This window comes from Sceloporus undulatus, chromosome 1 (genome assembly GCF_019175285.1).
Source record: "Sceloporus undulatus isolate JIND9_A2432 ecotype Alabama chromosome 1, SceUnd_v1.1, whole genome shotgun sequence".
NCBI lineage: Eukaryota > Metazoa > Chordata > Lepidosauria > Squamata > Phrynosomatidae > Sceloporus > Sceloporus undulatus.
In genome coordinates, this window is record NC_056522.1 from 34641458 (window position 1) to 34660443 (window position 18986).

The following is an 18986-nucleotide window of genomic DNA, read 5'->3' on the forward strand; positions in this document are numbered from 1 at the left end:
GGTTGCCTACCCCTGGTTTGGACTTTCTCCAAAGACATTCAGCCACTCTAGAGCAGGACCGGAGAAACTTAATGATGGGGGTAAGCCAGGGCTGAGGCCTAGTATTAGAGGAAGAAGTGCGTACAGAGACAGGGGCAAAATGGTCAAGAGTCGAGGAAAGAGTGGAGTTAAATAAAGACATTGCTGAATCAGCAGAATCCCCAAGATTTAGGGAAGAGAGAGATGAATCCAGGGTCTGACCAAGATGGTTAGAGTCAACAGATTGAAGGTTACGAAAATGGCGTTGAACAGTATGACGAGGAGGTGGAGTATAAGTGAGAGCAAAGGAGATTAAATGATGATCAGATAGTGGAAAGTCATGTATTTATAAGGGAAGTAAATCAGCAGTGCCAGAGTTGTGTGAAATTCCATTACCATATCTTCCTGTGGGTATGGCGTGGTTAATTTGTTTTTCATCAGCTAATGCTGAAACTTCCAGCATCTCTTGTATGTTCACTCTGTACCTTTCAATTTGTTTCATTGCAGCATCAAATTATTTGTCTTTCCCTGCTTATTCCTCCCTTAACTTTGGTCTTGTATCAACTTCAGTGCTGTTCTTCTAGCACACATACAAGTCCAAAACTGTACTAAGCCTCCAGGTATCACGTCTGTATTTGTCTAAATAACTGATTAATAGCACAATGGGTATTGTGGGAGAGGTTGAATGGAACCACTGGTTAATTTCTATGTATGTCACAGACTTAAAAACAGACTAGATTCAGGTTGCAATTAAGTAGCATATTTGTTTCTTAAAGGATTGATTGAAAATGTTGTTTATTTACTAAATTGATATTTTGCTTGGTATCAGAAAGGATTTCAAAGTAGTAAGCAGCATCACATGAACTGTAGGTGCTCAGAAACAGAATAGTGTAAACTCATTTGACCCATAGTATTTTTACAGCAGTTGAGAAGGCCCTGCTTCTAGTGGATAGTAATCTGGCCATTCTAAGTGATGGGAGTTGAGATGAAGCTACCTCCTGCTTATATCTGGTTACTTAAATTTATTCACTTCTCTTGACTAAATAGCCTAATTCTATAGAGAATAGCAACCTTGGTCCAAAACCATTTTTTCTAGCGACTGTGTAAAATATCTCTGGATTTTTGTATTTTAAGGTAATTAGTTACATGATTACAAAATATATTACAGTGGATGAATGTCTATGTCATAGGGGATGAACCTACTTTAATGGTGGTGTTTTTGAAATGAGCTCCATGTTCTGTCTGGTGATAGCATCAATCATCCTAAATTGGTCTTCTACAATAACTATCGGGACATTAATTTTGGCATTCCTTTGTTACACAGTGGATGAATACATTGCAATAGCTAAGGAAAAACATGGCTACAATGTGGAACAGGTAAGAGTTAAATAAAGTAGCAGGAGATAATTATTCAACTATTTTGAAATCCAATCAGATTTTATTTTGCCTGAAATGTGCCCAAAGTGGGCCTGCAGTATAATAAAAATATATAACAACGTTAAAATAAGATGAACCACATATTTTAAATAATTTGTTGAAAAAAACATAGAGCCACCTGAACTCCCCAAAAGGCTCTGAAAAAGGACAGTATTAAATGGTTTCTGAAAGAAGAGACAAAATTGGGGTAATCAGCCTGTTTTATACAGGGAATTGAAGATTAGTAGATCACCACCAAATAGGTCCTGTTTCAAATGATAGCAAACTTCTCCCAGAAGAAATAGAACAAGAAATAGAATATTTGGATGAGGATCATGACACAAGAACAAGTAGTTCCAGACTATGTAGGACTTTATATATTTAAATCAGCACTTTGAATTGCATGTGAAAATTAGTGTGGGAACCAGTACAGTTATATTTACGTGGATCTTAAATGTGTAGTGCTAGTACTTGTACTACTGTATTGGCAATGTCTTCTGCAGAGAAGCTATTGAATCTTTGGATGGAAATAATAAAAGAGCATCATATTAAAATAAATCTTTGCTGTTATTAATAAGATTATGAGTGATTACAAATAGGAAATGAGTACAATACAAGTATAATAGAAGAACAGCCTAGAAGAACACCTCTTTTGACAAATATATGGGCTGTAACAGTGCATCATCCAAATTATATAAAACTGTAATAGCATCATGAGGTGTATCATGATAAAAAATGTGGTTTTTTTTTTTTCCCAAACTGTTTAAGGCACTTGGTATGTTGTTCTGGCATAAGCACAACATTGAGAAGTCCCTTGCAGATCTCCCAAATTTTACTCCTTTTCCGGATGAATGGACAGTTGAAGATAAAGTCCTCTTTGAACAAGCCTTCAGTTTCCATGGGAAAAGCTTTCACAGAATACAACAAATGGTAACAAAATATTGGTATTACTGTTGCTTTGTTTCACTCAGTAGACCGCTGTGTTGTAGTAACATTGTTTCCACTCCTGTAGTGTCAACATGAAAGTTTTATTTTTTCGTGAATATTTTGCATAGACACATGGGATTCATGTTTACAAAGAGAAACATCAGAAGTGCAGAAGTAAAAGATAAAAAGAAGCAGCAACAATTATTTGGATTCCACTCTGCACCCCCTAACCGTTGCCTGACAACTCATGTAAGGATAGGAGTGATGTTTTCAGTCTTCTGTGCAACAAATTGCATATTAAAAAATAAAATATTGTTTAAAAAGATAAAAAATGTTTAAAAACTTTAAAACACTATAACACCCCAGCCCATTCTTTAAAAACTTTATGTTTTAAATGCCTGTCTGAACAGGAAGGTCTTAGCCTGCCAGCAGTAAGGACAACAAGGAAGGGGCCTTTCTGGCCTGCCTGGGAAGTTTCACAATCTCAGGACAGCCATGGAAAAAGCCTGAGAGAAGGACCTCTCCTGGGGATCAGATAGCCCGGGCTGATATAGGGAGACAAAGGCCCCATACAGACAGGCCAAAATAACACTGTTTCAGGTCACTTTGGAGATATAGAATCATAGGTATGCTGTTTAAATGATGCATGTGTCCTAAGAGCCCGGAAGCCGTGCCAAAGCCACGATCCAGTCCTAAGGACTGGAGCGCAGCTTCCCGACTCTTAGGATGCATGCATCATTTAAACAGCATACAGTGGTGCCTCGGGTTACGAAAGTAATTCGTTCCGCGGCCGCTTTCGTAACCCGAAAAGCCTTCGTAAGCCAAATTGCCATAGGCGCTAATGGGGAAAAGCCGCGATTCCGTGTAAAATAGCGCCGAAAAGCACCAAAAGTTTTTTCGTAACCCGGAACAATTATTTCCAATGGGATTTTTTCGTATCCCGAGAATTTCGTAACCTGGGTATTTCGTATCCCGAGGTACCACTGTACCTCCAAAGTGACTCAAAGCAGCTTTATTTTGGCTTGTCTGTATGGGGTCCAAGTCTGCTAAATAGCCTGGACCTGAGCCATATAGGGTTTTGTAGGTCATAACTAGCACTTTGAATTGTGTCCAGAAACAAACTGGCAGTCAGTGAAGCTGTTTCAACAGGGGCATTGTGTGGTCTCTTTAACTTGCCCAAGTTAACAGCCTGGCTGCAGCTCTTTGGACTAGCTTAAGTTTCCAAATACTTTTCAAAGGCAGCCCCAAGTAGAGGGCACTACAGTAGTCCAAACAGGATGTAACCAAGGCATGCACCACCGAGGCCATATCCAACGTCTCACAGAATGCACTCCTTTTCACTCAGAAACTTGGGCCTCCAGGTTCAAAGCTGAGTCTAGGAGTACCCCCAAACTGCTAACCTACATCTTCAGGGGGAGTATAACCCCATCTAACACAGGGCATATCCCCATTCACTGCTCTGCCTTCCGATTTACTTCTGTACACTGCTCCCTCGGGTTACGAAATTAATTCGTTCCGCGGCCGCTTTCGTAACCCGAAAAGCCTTCGTAAGCCGAATTGCCATAGGCGCTAATGGGGAAAAGCCGCGTTTCGTGCGAAAAAGCGCCGAAAAGCACCAAAAAATTTTTTCGTAACCCGAAAAACATTCGTAACCCGGAACAATTATTTCCAATGGGATTTTTTCGTATCCCGGAAATTTCGTAACCTGGGTATTTCGTATCCCGAGGTACCACTGTACTTACTTCTTTTGAGTGATGGAAGCAGCTGTGTCTGAAGCAGACCATCCTAGCATGGAAGAAGAGCAAGTGTAGCCTAGCTTGCTCTGTTGTAATCATGCTGAAGTTGAACTTTTGAAAATAATCCCCTATGTAGTTTTTCCAAAATCTGTGGATCTCTCCTATCGCCTCCTGTATGTGACACCACTTGGTCCCAAGTGCAAAGCATCTTGGTCTCCCATCATGGAGGCCAGTGAAAAGCAGCAGTTGCCATGCCGCTCAGGGACAGCAAGTTTCTTTTATTAAGCTTGGGGGAAATGACATCTGAAAACTCATATTACAAGAGCTTAGTCTTTAAGATGCCAGCATTGCTGTCAAATCTGAGGAGGAGTCCTGGACAAGGAGCCATGTGCTGGCATTGTCACCCTTGTTTCTTCCTCCCTCCCTTCTACCTCATTCCCCTGTTCCATATGTGTACTTCTCTTACTTCTTCTGCCACACTGCTGTGACTTCATTCACTCCTACTTTTCCATGAGCTTGTCAGGCAATAGTGGGAAATGGTCTTCTTTTCTTTCTCTTCAATTTTTGGAAGGTTGTATCAAAGCTTGTCATACGCAGACAGGGCTTTCAGCCACTTACCTTCTTCAATTTACCCAGACTGCCTTTGGGATCCAAAGTAGTAGCGGGTGGGAGCCCTTGTTAGCACTTGTTTTTCCACCCTTTACTACAGCTTTTCTCCACAACCTCTCATATGTCTCTTGCACTCAGGAGCCATTTGGGGCCCCATAGGCTCACAGTCCTTTGGTCTTTTGCCCAGAGGTATCACAAGCTGTGACAGAACTCTTCAGAAAACTGGTCATACCTTTATTTGTGTAATAGTTTTATTTAGACAGCAAATTAAAATAGTAATTTTATTGGGCAAATTCCACACTTGCTCTGCATTTTATGACTGTACAAGAAAACAGCAACATAAATGTTGTTTAGTTGTTGAATGTATATAAAACATACTGTGAGATGGAAACATTTAGTGACAGGGAGACTATCTTAAACATTTCAAAGAGAAAACTATCTGCCAAAAGCTTTTGAATGAATTAGGTGAAGAAGAAAAAAATCCTGTGTTAGTCACTTCATCAAATAATTACATGTATAATTACAGCGCTTTAGAAATAAAGTTTAATAATAATAATAATAATAATAATAATAATAATAATAATAATAAATAGTAAAGAAGTCATTTTTTAGAACTGTAAATATAGTTCATAAGTTATTTTAAGTCACCTAAGTTATTTTAAGTCACATTGGCCTGTTACAGACTGCCAAAATAAAGCTGCTTCGAGTCTTTTTGGAGGTATGCTATTTAAATGATGCATGGGTCCTAACAGTCTGGAGGTCGCACCAAAGCCACACTCCGTTCCTAAGCACTGAAGGGCAGCTTTGATGCAGCTTCCGGACTCTTAGGACCCATGCATCATTTAAACAGCATACCTCCAAAGAGACCTGAAGCAGTTTTATTTGGGCAGTCTGTAACAGGCCATTGGTTCTCAGGGACAGCATGCACATTTAAACTGCTTGACTGTGACTGAATCATATTTTCTGTGTAAAATAGCTCTTTGGATTGGAATAGTGTTCATCCCTCTGTAGTACAAAATGAAAGATTTTAAAATGTGACATTTCAAAGAAAAAATTTTTGTAAGTTTTTATTGTAATAGATGTTTTCAAGTGTGAACTTTTATTGCTCCTGGAAAGTGCATGTTTATGATGATTTAAACATATTTTAATTTCCAATCAGTCAGTCACATTCTTTGTATTCCACCTGTTCCCCAAAGGTGGGACTCAAGGTGACTTTTTTTTCCTTTTTAAAATGTAAAAGCCTGCTTTGTAATTTTAAAAATTTGCTTTTTAAACCTGGGGGTCTAGTTTGTTTAAAAGATCTTTTATACCCTTATTGTAGGAGCTTAAATCTTTGCTTCACTTTGGTATAAATGGGGATAAATACTAAAGTTCTACCATATTTCATTCATAGAGTTTATAACCAGTGTCTACATATTGTGTTGGAATGTTTTAGCTTCCAGACAAGACTATTGCAAGCCTTGTAAAATATTACTACTCATGGAAGAAAACCCGTTCTAGGACAAGCTTAATGGACCGCCAGGCTAGGAAACTGGCTAATAGAAATAATCAAGGTGACAGGTATGCAACACTGCATCTTTTTTTTTAAACCAATATACTAATTTGTTGGTGCATAGAAATTCATTTGTCTGTTTTCTTCTCGCTTTGTCATTTATTAATATCTAAGGCATATTATTCTCTACTATTATGTACTGTATATATTCATGTATAGAAATTTAGGTCAAAAAATTGACCCCAAAAACCTGAATCGACTTATCCATGGGTCAATGTAAGTACTGTACCTTAATTCTTATTTAAAAGAAGAAACCATCCCCTGGTGAAAAGCAAGAGTATAATCTGTCTTGGAAGCACTGATTCCCTCTACCCTCTCATCTATCCAGCCTTAAGACTTGAGCACAAAGAGTTATGTGTGCTGGAATTTTGTAAATTCTTTGACATTGTTTTGCTTTGCTTCATCCTTTAGATCCTTTGCTATATGCCTCTAAGTCTTATCTTCGACTTATCCATGAGTCATATCAAAATCCATAATTTTGTCCCCAAAACTTATCCTCGACTTATACATGAGGTCGACTTATAGTTGCGTATATACAGTATATGCTACTGTTAGGCCATTGGCAAATTGTCGATACATTAGTGAGAAACCTTTAACTTAATCATAATTAGAATTACCAGGATTACAGCAATAATCAGTTTTCCCTATTGACAAAAGTATGCATGCACAAAGACTTGTGAGATATAGCACGTAGAAACTGAAGGAATCTCTGTCTCTGTCCCTCTCATACATACTCATAAACACAAATAGATGGATGGAAGTTTATGAACTTCTGCAGAAAGCAGGGTGAGGAATCTCCAGCATGTTTTACCCAGTGCAGTATTTCAGAGTGGTTGCATGGTTATGCCTTGTTGGCCTGGAAAACACTTCTGTGTAGAAATATTTCTAGGTGATTTCACATAAAAGCTTATTAAACTACATCTGTACACAGTGGTTTACAGCTTCTCCCAAGTATGTTTATGCACAATTGCTTTTGTTTATGATGGTGATAGATGGTGACTAACATTTGTGTTTCTAGCTATTACTGTATTTCCGTGTTTGGTTGAACTGGGACTTTTGAAACCTCTTCTTCTGAAGGTGTACCATGTTCATAATTGAGAAAAAAAATTTGTTCAGCTACCATTACAGTTCAATGGCAGGGGTTCTTGTTTTCTCCCCAAAACCCTTTTTCTAGATGTGGTAGTGGTATAGTGCATTGAATGCCTTCTCTTGATGTTGAGAAGAGGAAAAGTTTAGGTGGCTGAATTAATCCTGATGGCTGTTTGAAAAATCCAGAATTGGGCTTCGTGTATAGAACAAAAAAATTACCATAATTTCTGTAGAATGTACACACACACACACACACAGTTGGCCCTCCACATTTGTAGATTTCTCTTTCTTGGATTTGATTATTCACAAGTTCGCTGTTACTTAACTACCTCAAACATTTTGCCCCCTTCCTCTTCCCGCAACTCTTCGTCTCCTGTCAAGGACCAGCTCATTAGTCCCTTTTCCAGCTTGCCAGCACAAGCCTTCAACCAGATTTTAAACCCCTTCCTAGCCCATTGACCTCCTTTACCTCCTTTAACTGAGAACTATTTAATATATTTTTTAATCTTTTAACATTTTTGAAATTATTCATTATTTTAAATTGAATTTATTGCAAGCATTCCTGAGATTTTTAGATATATGCCAAATACAAATATTTAAATAAATGAAATGGTTTAATATAGTTTGAATATGGGTATGTTACCAGAAATATTTTTAGTATTTGCAATTGAATTTGCTACCCATGCTATTGAAATATAGAATTCTGATTTTTCTTCAATCAGTGATTGAAAACCAGTAAATGGATTAATTTTGTAAGAATCTGTTAATCTTGTTGCATTTTAGTATGTAGTGGTGACTTGTTATTATAAAAAAAAATATGCCTAAAAGCAGTAGTTACTTTGGCAGTCAAAAATAGGGAGAGGTGAGAAGAAGCAAGTTCACTAATCTATTTCTTTCTTCAGTGACGATGATGTGGAAGAAGCTCATCCAATGGATGGAAATGATAGTGATTATGATCCCAAGAAGGAAACTAAAAAAGAGGTAATGAACAGTTAATGTGCAGCAGCCCAATTATTAACTTAAAGTATGTGAGAAATATGTGGTGTGAGTATAGCAGTCTTTGGGGTGAAACAGCCTGGCCAACAAAGCCAAATTCCAGCCAGCTTGGGGGCGTGGTGTGCAGACAACGCATACCCCCAAGATGCCCGGAAGTTGGCTTCACGCCGCCTGGCTGCCCAGACATGGGCTGACTTTTGGACGCTCCAGCAGTGCAGCATTTACCATACCGCCATGGCGAGGCGGAAAAAGCCAGCAATTTTACAGTTCTTTTTGGGTCAGCAAAAAGGAGTATTGGGGCCGCGGCATGCAGTTGCTACAGCCCAATCCGGCTTTCTCAGGGGCGGCTTGAGGCAGTATGTTCTGCCCCCTTATCTTTCAGTTGTTGTGGTTCCCATGTCTCTCCCTTTTTGTTAAAAAGCCAGAACTTTTTTTAGTAGGTGTTTAGTTGATGATAAGTACCAGTAGAATTGTTTTAGTTTCTAGTCAGTAAATGCCTTACTAAAGTTCCTTGACTTCAAGGACAGCAGGGACTCTTTTGTTGTTAGAAACTGTGCAGTGAAAAAGAGAAAGCCTGTCTTTGTACTAGCAATCAGGCCATGATGATTGTTGGCATTTCATCCCACTCTACCAGCTCTTGTTCATCATCCTGAAAGCTTTTTTCTCTGTCCTTGACCTTCCCCCCCCCCACTGCCCTTTTTCCAGCCAAAAAGGGATGAATTTATTATCCTGTGTGCAGGGATCCCCTACACTGTTTTAACTTTAAAAAGTATTTTAAAGAACAGAAATGGACTTTTAACATCTTCCTCTGTTGCTATTGCTATTGTTTTTGCTTGGCATTTTTGGCTGCTGTTTATAGGCTCCCAAGGACAGAAAACTGACCCCTAGACTTTTCACATTGGCACCCCTTGGTGCAGTGATAGAACATGAATGAGGATGAAATGAGGAAGTTGGGACCTAGAAGGACTGGGGAAACCTGGAATACTGTCCAGCCATCCTTGTATTCCTCATCCATCTTTGTCTCTGCAGTTTCAGATTTTCAGGGATTAACTGTATGGTGTATTTTTAGCCTCTGCATAGGCTATCTGAGCCTGCTGGTCCCAGTGGATATGGGGCCCTTAAACATTTACTTGATTTTTTTTTAAAAGAGAAACTTAGCAGCATACTACATTTTTTATGTCTTGGGCATTGTAACTCCCAGTAGATTTCACTTATAAGCAAAATCTTGCAGAAGAGTAATCATGTTCTTTTTTGATATCACAGTAGCAATTGCCAGTCATTAGAACTGTCTGACTTCACAGCCTAGCCCAGATATTCAGGATCCTGAAGCTCTCCAGATGTTTATGAATTACTTCTTCCATTATCCCTCACCGCTTGCCAGGTTGAAAGTTGGTGAAAATTGAAGTTCAAACAACATCTGGAGTGCCACAGGTTTACCATTCCTGACCTAAATCATTCCCATCTTAACCCCACTTCTATGTTTAGACAGACTGAAGTCCTCTGAACAGAGATTTATAAGGTAAGTGTGCAACTTTCAAATTAGAACTGAATAACTCTTTAACTGTGGATTAAATGATACAGGCTTTCACCTGATATCTTAATAGTGTGAATCAGATGAGCAATTCTAACACTTCTTTTAGAGCTGCAGAACTAATATTCCTTTTTATTTATTTTTTTACATAACATTTTAGGGGAGTAATGAGCAGCCTGTTCAGTCCAGCAAAATAGGATTGGGCAGAAGAGAATATCAGAGTTTACAACATCGTCATCACTCCCAGCGGTCTAAATGTCGTCCTCCCAAAGGCATGTACCTAACTCAAGAAGATGTAGTAGCAGTTTCCTGTAGCCCCAATGCAGCAAATACACTTCTTAGGCAGCTGGATATGGAGTTAATATCATTGAAGCGTCAGGTATTTCAATAGGTTTTTATTTTTGCCTGTTTTTAGGTTTCTGTCTTTTTCTGTTTCTATGTGCTTTGGTAGGCAACCATGCATAATTGAAACATTTTCTTTAAAGAGAGACTGTCAATTAAACTTTTGCCTAAAGTGTGCAGTCCTAGTTAATAAAAGTAAAGTTGTAAGCCAACTCCTAAAGCAGTTCTGGAAAGTTGTAAGTCAGTTGCTTGGCAAAACAGTTAGTTTTCTTGACAGTTTATAGATTTGTACTTGTTGAGTTAAACATAAAGTTGTACTAGTTTTGAAATAGGGATGAATGTTATTTAATGTTGTTTTGAACTCTCATAATTGGATTTTAACTATTTAACAATTTTTAAAATGCTTTATATGATGTCAGCCTATTTGAATGATAGGAAGAGATAGTTTACAAACATATATTGTCTCATCTGCTTGGATGAGGTCCATGCAGTTGACTCATGCCCTGTTGCCAGAGCTTTTCATGACAAGCAAGATGTGGCATTTGGGAGGGTGGTGCTGTCACTATTCCTGGCATGACCCACCATCCTTAGTTCGTATAGCTTGGTATTCTACCGTATGTATAAATCACTGAGACCATGAAGAACAGGTTGCCTATCTGTAACTGTGGTTCTTCGAGTGGTCATTTCTGAACTCATACAACTCCCTTTCCTCCCCTCTTCATGTCATCCCTTTCTCCAGATGTCCTGCACTGCTTATATGTGTGTTAGTGAGGGGACGGGGTTACCACCAAAACACAGCTCTAGAAGCTTCCAGAGATCTCCATGTTTGGCACAAAACGATCCACATGTATGAGTTCACAGATGACCACTCAGAGAACCACATATACAGATAGGCAACCTGTTCTTGTGCTTAGTCTGTGGAAGCAAATGAATGCTTGTCTTTCACAGGCAGAACTCATCTTTTCAGAAGTGCTGTGTCACCTCAGAGAATTTGATTTGACTTATCAGCTGGTCACTTAAGATTAGGTTTTACACATCATTTTTGTAAGATAATTTTCATTCCTAATTTCCTCTTTGTTGCACAAGGTTCAGAATGCTAAACAAGTTAATAGTGCACTTAAGCAGAAAACTGAAGGTGGGATAGAAGAATTCAAACCTCTTGAGGTGAGTCATTGGGAAATGCAGGTGAATTGTCAGTACTGTGGTGGAAGCTAAGTTGCTTATGGTTTATCAAGACACTATAGTACATTCTAAAGCAGTTCTAAACTGAGATGTTTTAAAATATTATTAAAGCTAATATGAATTTTACCAGGACTGTAATGTATGTTTTTATAAATTTAAATACAGTGTTTTCATATGTGGCATAAATAATGTGAGAAATTCCAAAACAGAATTTAATCAGTGTCATGATTAAGAAGACACATAACCTGAACATGACTTATGATCAGTAACCCACAAGATAGAGAAGAATTTTAGACTTTTTGAAAGGATTGTTTCAGTTTATTTCCTGCTTCTGGTTGCAGTCATTAGTTCTGGTCTAAAATTCCAGGTGTGCATGCAGCACTCTGTGAGGGACAGTCTATCCAATACTCTTCATTACTGGAATGCATCATGCCAGCATTTGAAATTGCATAATGTTAGTTTTTCTGCATTGAAAAGAATAGAGGACAGCACTTTCTCACATAGGAGAAAGGCTCATTGCTTAGTAACAAAACATATTCTTTACATGCAGAGGGTCCTGGATGATGATGATGATGATGATGATGATGATGATAATTTATTTCTAGCCCGCCCAATCACGAAGAATCCGGGCGGGTTACAACAGTAAAATACATCAAGTTACAATAGAGTTTTAAAAAAATCAAACCCTAGACCTACCCCCCCATTCCCAGTACTAAAACAGAATTAAATAGTAATAGTATAAAAACATTAAAGACATTAAACAAAAAATTAGGCAGAAAGATAGGCGGGGAAGAATGGACAGATGAGGGGACAAATATCTCTATATCTGGGGAGGGTAACTAAGTTGGAAAGGCCTGGTGGAAGAGATCCGTCTTGAGTGCTTTCTTAAAAGTGGTCAGAGTGGGAATGTGATGGATCTCCTCTGGCAGGTTGTTCCATAGTTTTGGAGCAGTGATAGAAAAGGCCCTCTGGGAAACTGATGGTAGCCTAGATTTTTTTTTGCCTGTAATAGATTTCGTCCAGAGGACCTTAGTGTGCCTTACCTTTTATCTAGGTAGGACTGGGAAAGATTTCTGTCCAAAACCTTGGAAAGTAAATGCCAATCAGTGAAGACAATCTTATGCTTTTGCATCAATAATCTAACTGTGTTCTCAGGTTGTTCTATCATTCTCTTTCTTTCTTAATAGTCAAATCAAAAAATTAATGCCCGTTGGACAACAGAAGAACAGCTTCTTGCAGTTCAAGGTACATTAGCATTCCTACTGTTTTTTTTCCTGTGGCTATAGTTTTTCACAATCTGGAAAGTAATTAAAAAATGAATGTGTTGACATCTTTTCCATTAGAAAGAACATGGTACCTAGATTGTAGTATGGTAACTTTCAAAGTGTAATGAAAATAATGTTGTCTGTTATCTTATTAATAATAATGATTAATACCAGTGGATAAGTATATCAAAGGTAAAAATACAAACTTGTAACATACTAATTCTCTATTCACGTATAGTATAGCAGAGTATTCCAGTGAACCCACATCTTACAGTCCTAAAATGATGATCTGTACAAGCACAGCTTAAGATCTTGGCCAATATTTCGTTTGTGATCAGCTGGCTTTAAGGTGCTCCGATGGCGTGCGGGGTAGCCAGCCCCCGTGTAAATGGCTGGGCAGCTTGAAGCTTTCAGGCATCTTGAGGGTGTGCATCATCTGCAAGCCAGCTTTTTATGCCAGTCTGTTTAGCCCCTAAACAGGCTTAGAGGTACACAATAATCAATCCTATAAAAGCAGTACTTCATTAAATGAAAATACACAGTTATTGTACATTTTGGATGGTTATTGTTACTATTTATTTATATCCAGATTTTTCACCAAGAAACAGGATTCAAGATGTCTTACAAAGAAAAACATGTGCTATGTAAATAAAAGCATTCAAAAGATTATCATTTAAATGTAATTAAGCTATTAAAAAAATTAAAACAGAATAAAAATACAGTAGGGTTAAAAACAGTATAGTATCTGTTAAATGCCCTGTCTTTAAAAACAGTCAGTTCCCCAAAGACTGACAAAATGGAAAATGCTTTGCCTGTTGACAAAAGGACAGCAAGGAAGTGGCCATTCTAGCTTTCTCTGGAAGGGAGTTCAAGACTCAAGGAGCAGTCATCAAGAAGGCTTCCTCTTGGGTATCCCCACCAGAGGGGGAAGTGAAAGAGGGAAAAACAAAAAGAGAGAGAGGTGAGACAGAGGGAAAGGCTTCTCTTAAAAATCACAGAATACAATCTGTCAGGTATGCTGGACCAAAACCATGTAAAAACTATGTAGCTGAAAATCAGGACTCTGAAATGTGACCAGAAACAGGCCAGTGGAGCTGTCATAACAAGGGATTCATGTGCTTCCTGTAACCATCCATGGTTAATCTGAAGCTCTTTCAGGCAGATGAATTGTCCAAAACAACTTCAAAAGCAACTCCACATAGAGCTTGGAACAGTAATCTAATCAGGATGCAGCTAGATGTATTAGGCTTAGAGACGTCATTTTCATTATAGACCTTCATGCATCTTGAGCAAGAAGACTAAAGAGGGCAAAAATCACTTTGACGCAATAAATCTTGTTTATAATTTATGAATTGCTAAAATTACACAACACAGAGATGACCCCATTTAACAAAATATACTGATTACGTCAGCAAGGTATGTTCCCAAGGTATGTTCACAACTTTTATTTTTCTAGCTATTCATCTGTAAAATCAGTAGTTTGTAATGCACAGTGGATCAGAATTCAGAGACACAGAAAATCAGCTGAATTCAAAATAGGTGTACATCTGAAAAATAAAAAAGGAGAGACTCTCTTAGCAAGCACCTTTAAAAGGGGGTGAGCTTTAAGTCTCATTCTTTTTGAAAATGAACTGGTTATTTAGGTGCTGTCTGGTTCAGGATTGCTGAAGGTAATAGGACTCATTTTTGTGTTGACATAGGAGTGGGACACTATTTAAATATTTGCTTTGTCCTCCAATTTCAAAACTATTTGGGAGTAAGTACCATTGAATTCATGGATGAACTTCCTAGTTCAGATATTTTGTGGTAATTTAGTGAGGTTCTGGTCTCTTTAATTGTTCATATATTCTGTATTCATTGAATCTACTCCATTGCTGGTTTGTGCAGTCATTTCTAGTTAATGGATCCAGTTAATTTATACATTCTTTAAAACCTTAAATATGCAGAATTTGGAGCTCAGCTGCAATATTCTTCAATAAAAAGGTGTGCTTCAAATAAAAGAAATTAGTCACATCTCTGAAAATAGAAACAAAAGTAAATAATAATTCAGAAGATGTATAAAAATATTCAGTTAGCTCACATTTCCTATAAAAATCAAACTTTGTTATGTTTAGAAACAGTGTGTGCATTTCAAAGAGCTGAAACCAGGCTTCCATAACTAAAATTTCACTTAAAAGATTCTCTGCAGATTGCCTTCTCCTTTTTTTCCAGGCATCATTTGATCATAGTACCAAGCAGTTGATTACTCTGTAAATTCTTGGGTATATTATCCACAGGGGGTATCTCTGCGTATATGCATCATGCAGACTTCTGCTATTGACCTGAACCTTCATAGGTGTATTTACTTTGCCTTTTTAGGTGTCCGCAAATACGGTAAAGATTTTCAAGCTATTGCTGATGTAATTGGCAACAAGACTGTTGGTCAAGTGAAGAACTTCTTTGTAAACTACAGGCGTCGGTTTAACTTAGAGGAGGTATTGCAGGAGTGGGAAGCAGAACAAGGAACCCTGGCTTCTAATGGTGATGCTTCTGCTTTAGGGGAGGACTCAAAAAATACTATTGTGCCATCAGGAAAGAGCACTGATGAAGAAGATGAGGTGTGTTTTTGTGTACCTGATCTTAACTAAGCATGAGTTCAGGAATGGCATTAAACTTCATATCATAAAATGTAATATTTAACTTGAAGTGGAATGCTGAACCACCAGTTGAGGAAGTTTATTGCATCTTGGTACTTAGAGCAATCTACTGCTCATGTCCCATTCATTCAGTGGGGCTTGTGTTAGCAGAACTTTTTAAGAACTGGGCTACCTACCCCTCTCTCTCTTTTCCCACAGTTATTTGTAACAGAACTAATTTGAAGAAACATATAATTGCATAATACTGAATTTTTAAGGTTTTTGTTTTTAAAGTGCATAATATTTCTCTTTCATTTTTAAGATGCTAGAAATTTGTTCTCAAAGAAAGGTTTCATAGCTGCCAGTGTGGATAAACCATCTGTGTTTTCCTCATTCTGGAGCAATGACAACCCAAACTGCATGATGTGACAGGATGGCTTATTTTACATATCTGTATTACTTTATTTATAGGCCCAGGTCCCACAGACCCCTCAATGTGTAGGGTCTTCTCCACCTACCCAGCCGTCTACTCCAACACCAGCAACCCCTGTAACAACATTGAACCAGCCTCCTCCATTACTTCGTCCAACCCTTCCGGCTGCTCCAGCTCTCCATCGTCAGCCTCCACCACTTCAGCAACAGGCTCGATTTATTCAGCCAAGACCGACTCTAAACCAGCCCCCTCCACCCCTTATCCGCCCAGCTAACTCCATGCCTCCTCGTCTAAACCCAAGACCAGCATTATCTTCCACTGGCGGCCCACAGCCACCTTCGCTTATTGGAATCCAGACAGAATCACAGACCCCTCTGCACTAAAGGAGTAGGGCTGAACTATGATAAATAGCAAAATTGTATCCGTGTCTATTTTATCTGAAATAAAGTGGGGAGGGAAGAAAAGCAAGCCTTCCATAGTATTTAATCCACTCTTACACAAAAGAGAAATAAATGAATGGCCATGTGTATGAGAACTTCCATGCAGTAGATTGTTACAGCAAAACCAAGTCTATGAAGTCAGCCTTTTTGATACTGCTAACTTCTTTAGAAAAGTTCCATGCACTAAGACTTCAACTGATTTTTACTCTTATTTATTTTATAAAATTCTTTATATTCAGCTACATGGAAGCAAACCATCTGGAAAGTGTAGGAGTTTCAACTTCAGTTTTGAAGTGGGCTGTGTAAACCTGATATATTGGGGAAATTGTTTTTACATTTTGCTATGTTAGGACCACAGTGTTACTAACAAACCTGCCATTCAGATTTTGACAGATGATCTATCTAATCATACATTTTAGGATTGTATTTTCTAGATTTCTTTATAAATTATTTTCCATCAGTATACCTGTTGGAAATATTTCATTGAAGATTTGCAAAGCTGTACAAAATAGGTTAAACCAATATTCCTTATACTCTGATGCAGGAAGCAGGATTTGCCAGTGCAAAATCTGTGTTAAGCAATGGATGAGCTGGCATATTTGTTTTATGTTTAAAACTTAGAAAACTTAAAACCAGTAACAATCTCTGTTGTCATGTGACTACTAAAATTATTATCTTCTTTTTTTAATATAATACCATTTTTTACCAGAAATTTTATTCTGTTGTCTAATATCTGGCAATAAATTAGCAAGGAGTGGCCTGCTAAGTTCTCTAGATACAACAGCATTGTGGAAACAATCACACATTAAGAATGACTTAGTCTGCCATTGTTTCATTCTTGGGCTGTTCCAATCTGGGATTTTTGGTGTTTCTTGCTAGTACATCACTTCCTCCCCTTTTTTATTTGGTATTAAAACAGATACCAAATCATGCTTTACCTAAATCAGGAAACAGAACTAAAGCTCTGTGTTGGCTTGCTTAACTTGGTTTTGGATAAGAAAAGCCAGGCTATAGAAGTCTTCTGTCTCCTTGAGAAGATTTGCATTTCTTCTTTATTGCCCAGCTGACTTCCCCACTTTCTACAAAGTAGTGGTGTTTTAACATTCAAAGTTTAAGATGATTTCATGTGCAGCAAAGTTGTACCAACCTCTTATGTACTGCATTTTACAGTTTAAGTGTCAAACATTTTAGACTTATCCATGGAATGGAATTAGCCATTAACTCATTTTTTTAATTTAAAAGAAAAGAAATCTTATGTCAATAGAATTTTATTTTGTTTGTAGTCTATTAAATGCAAATGTCCCTTTGTATCTGTACTCCGAGTCACAATATTTAATTTCAAATACTGGCTTTTCACAGGAAGAAATGACAGTGTCATTTGCCAGATTTCTTGGTACTTCATGACATTAGAACTTTTGGTTCTAGGGTCAATATTAACCCTCAGAATTTATTGAGCCTCTCAAACCTGTTTGTACATTTTGGAATAACTCTTTAAATACCAAACTGCTAACAATGCATTTTCAGTATTTAAGTATGTAGATCACGTTTCCCAGTGACTGTATTGTCCTTTTTGTCTTGTCTCTTGTCGCTAGAACTTCACAGTGTACAGAAGGTTGGGTGCTGCCATGCTGATGGCATTTTTAGACTATCAAACTGTAACTGGGCAGTTGTGTTTGGGGGTGAGATAGGTATGTAGTGTAATATTGCTTTACATACGCTATACCACAAAGTAACAAAATGTTTAGCATTTGTAGTACTGAACATGTACATAGCAAAATGTTGTCCTTTTTAAAAATTGTGTGCTTTCCAGATTATGTGCATACAGCTTGCACGTCCTGTTTTGGGTAGGGGGTTGTGTTAAGCAGTGTTTTTTGCCTGGAAGAGTGATATGCTTGCTGCTTAATCAAAGAATTAAAGTTTCCAAGGAATCTGTGTCTATTTTTATGTACCTTGTAATGGTTTAAAAATGTTTAGGGCCCGTATACTGTGATTCTCTTCTAAATTCATTTATATTTTTTTAAAGATTAGAAATAAAATTATATGATTTTTCATTTGAAAGGGGTTTTCCTTTTTGCCATAGTATTAAAAAATCCATCTTTGTACCATTGATACAAACCACAGTTCTATTCATTTTAGTTTACGTTTTGTCACTTTATGAAATGTAAAATGTTTGCACTCCCTTTAAGTTGGGCAGAGAAAATATTTCTTACATTGGTTTTGACAAATGTAACTTTACAGCTCCTTTTTATGTACAGTTTTTCAGTTACAATAAAGAAATATAAAAACTTTTAAAGGAATAGCTATTTTAAAAGCCCACGTGTATATTTTTGACAAAGTTTGGTTCTGGCTGGAAAAAAGATTGGGAGTAGAGTAGATTGTTCTGCCTCATTGGAATTTCACTTAGAATTCTTAGTCGTGCACCTTTTAAATAATATGTAAATTAAATGATTATCTTGCTACATGAAGGCCAGCAAGGTCAAGTCAGATATGGCGATGCTCTCTCGGACCCCTTCCTAATAATTAATGGTGTGAAACAAGGTTGTGTTCTCGCTCCAACTCTATTTACAGTCTTCTTTAGCATGATGCTCCAAAGGGCTATGGCAGATCTCGAAGAAGAAGACGACATTTATATACGCTACCGTACTGATGGTAGCCTGTTAACTTAAGTCGCCAGAGGGCCCGCACCAAGACCCTAAACTATCTAGTCCATGAGCTGCTTTTTGCTGACAATACTGCCCTCATTGCCCATACAGAAACAGCTCTGCAGCACCCAACTTCTTGTTTTGCTACATCTGCGGAGCTCTTTGGGCTGGAAGTCAGTCTGAAGAAAATGGA

The 18986-nt window shown here is 37.9% G+C and overlaps 1 protein-coding gene across 2 annotated transcripts in view; it reads left to right on the forward strand.

The window, feature by feature from the left end:
* RCOR3 (REST corepressor 3) overlaps positions 1 to 18444 on the forward strand; it is a 40043-nt gene extending 21599 nt beyond the window's left edge. The window contains exons 4-12 of one of the 2 annotated variants that reach the window (XM_042466793.1): positions 1343 to 1395; positions 2203 to 2364; positions 6142 to 6266; positions 8250 to 8328; positions 10035 to 10253; positions 11303 to 11380; positions 12586 to 12643; positions 15022 to 15260; positions 15750 to 18444. In XM_042466793.1, coding sequence (XP_042322727.1) covers positions 1343 to 1395; positions 2203 to 2364; positions 6142 to 6266; positions 8250 to 8328; positions 10035 to 10253; positions 11303 to 11380; positions 12586 to 12643; positions 15022 to 15260; positions 15750 to 16094 — 1358 coding nt within the window. In that variant the 3' untranslated portion in view covers positions 16095 to 18444. The remainder of the gene's footprint in view (positions 1 to 1342; positions 1396 to 2202; positions 2365 to 6141; positions 6267 to 8249; positions 8329 to 10034; positions 10254 to 11302; positions 11381 to 12585; positions 12644 to 15021; positions 15261 to 15749) is intronic. The other variant, XM_042466804.1, reaches the window with a different exon arrangement.
* The last annotated feature ends 542 nt before the right edge of the window (positions 18445 to 18986 follow it).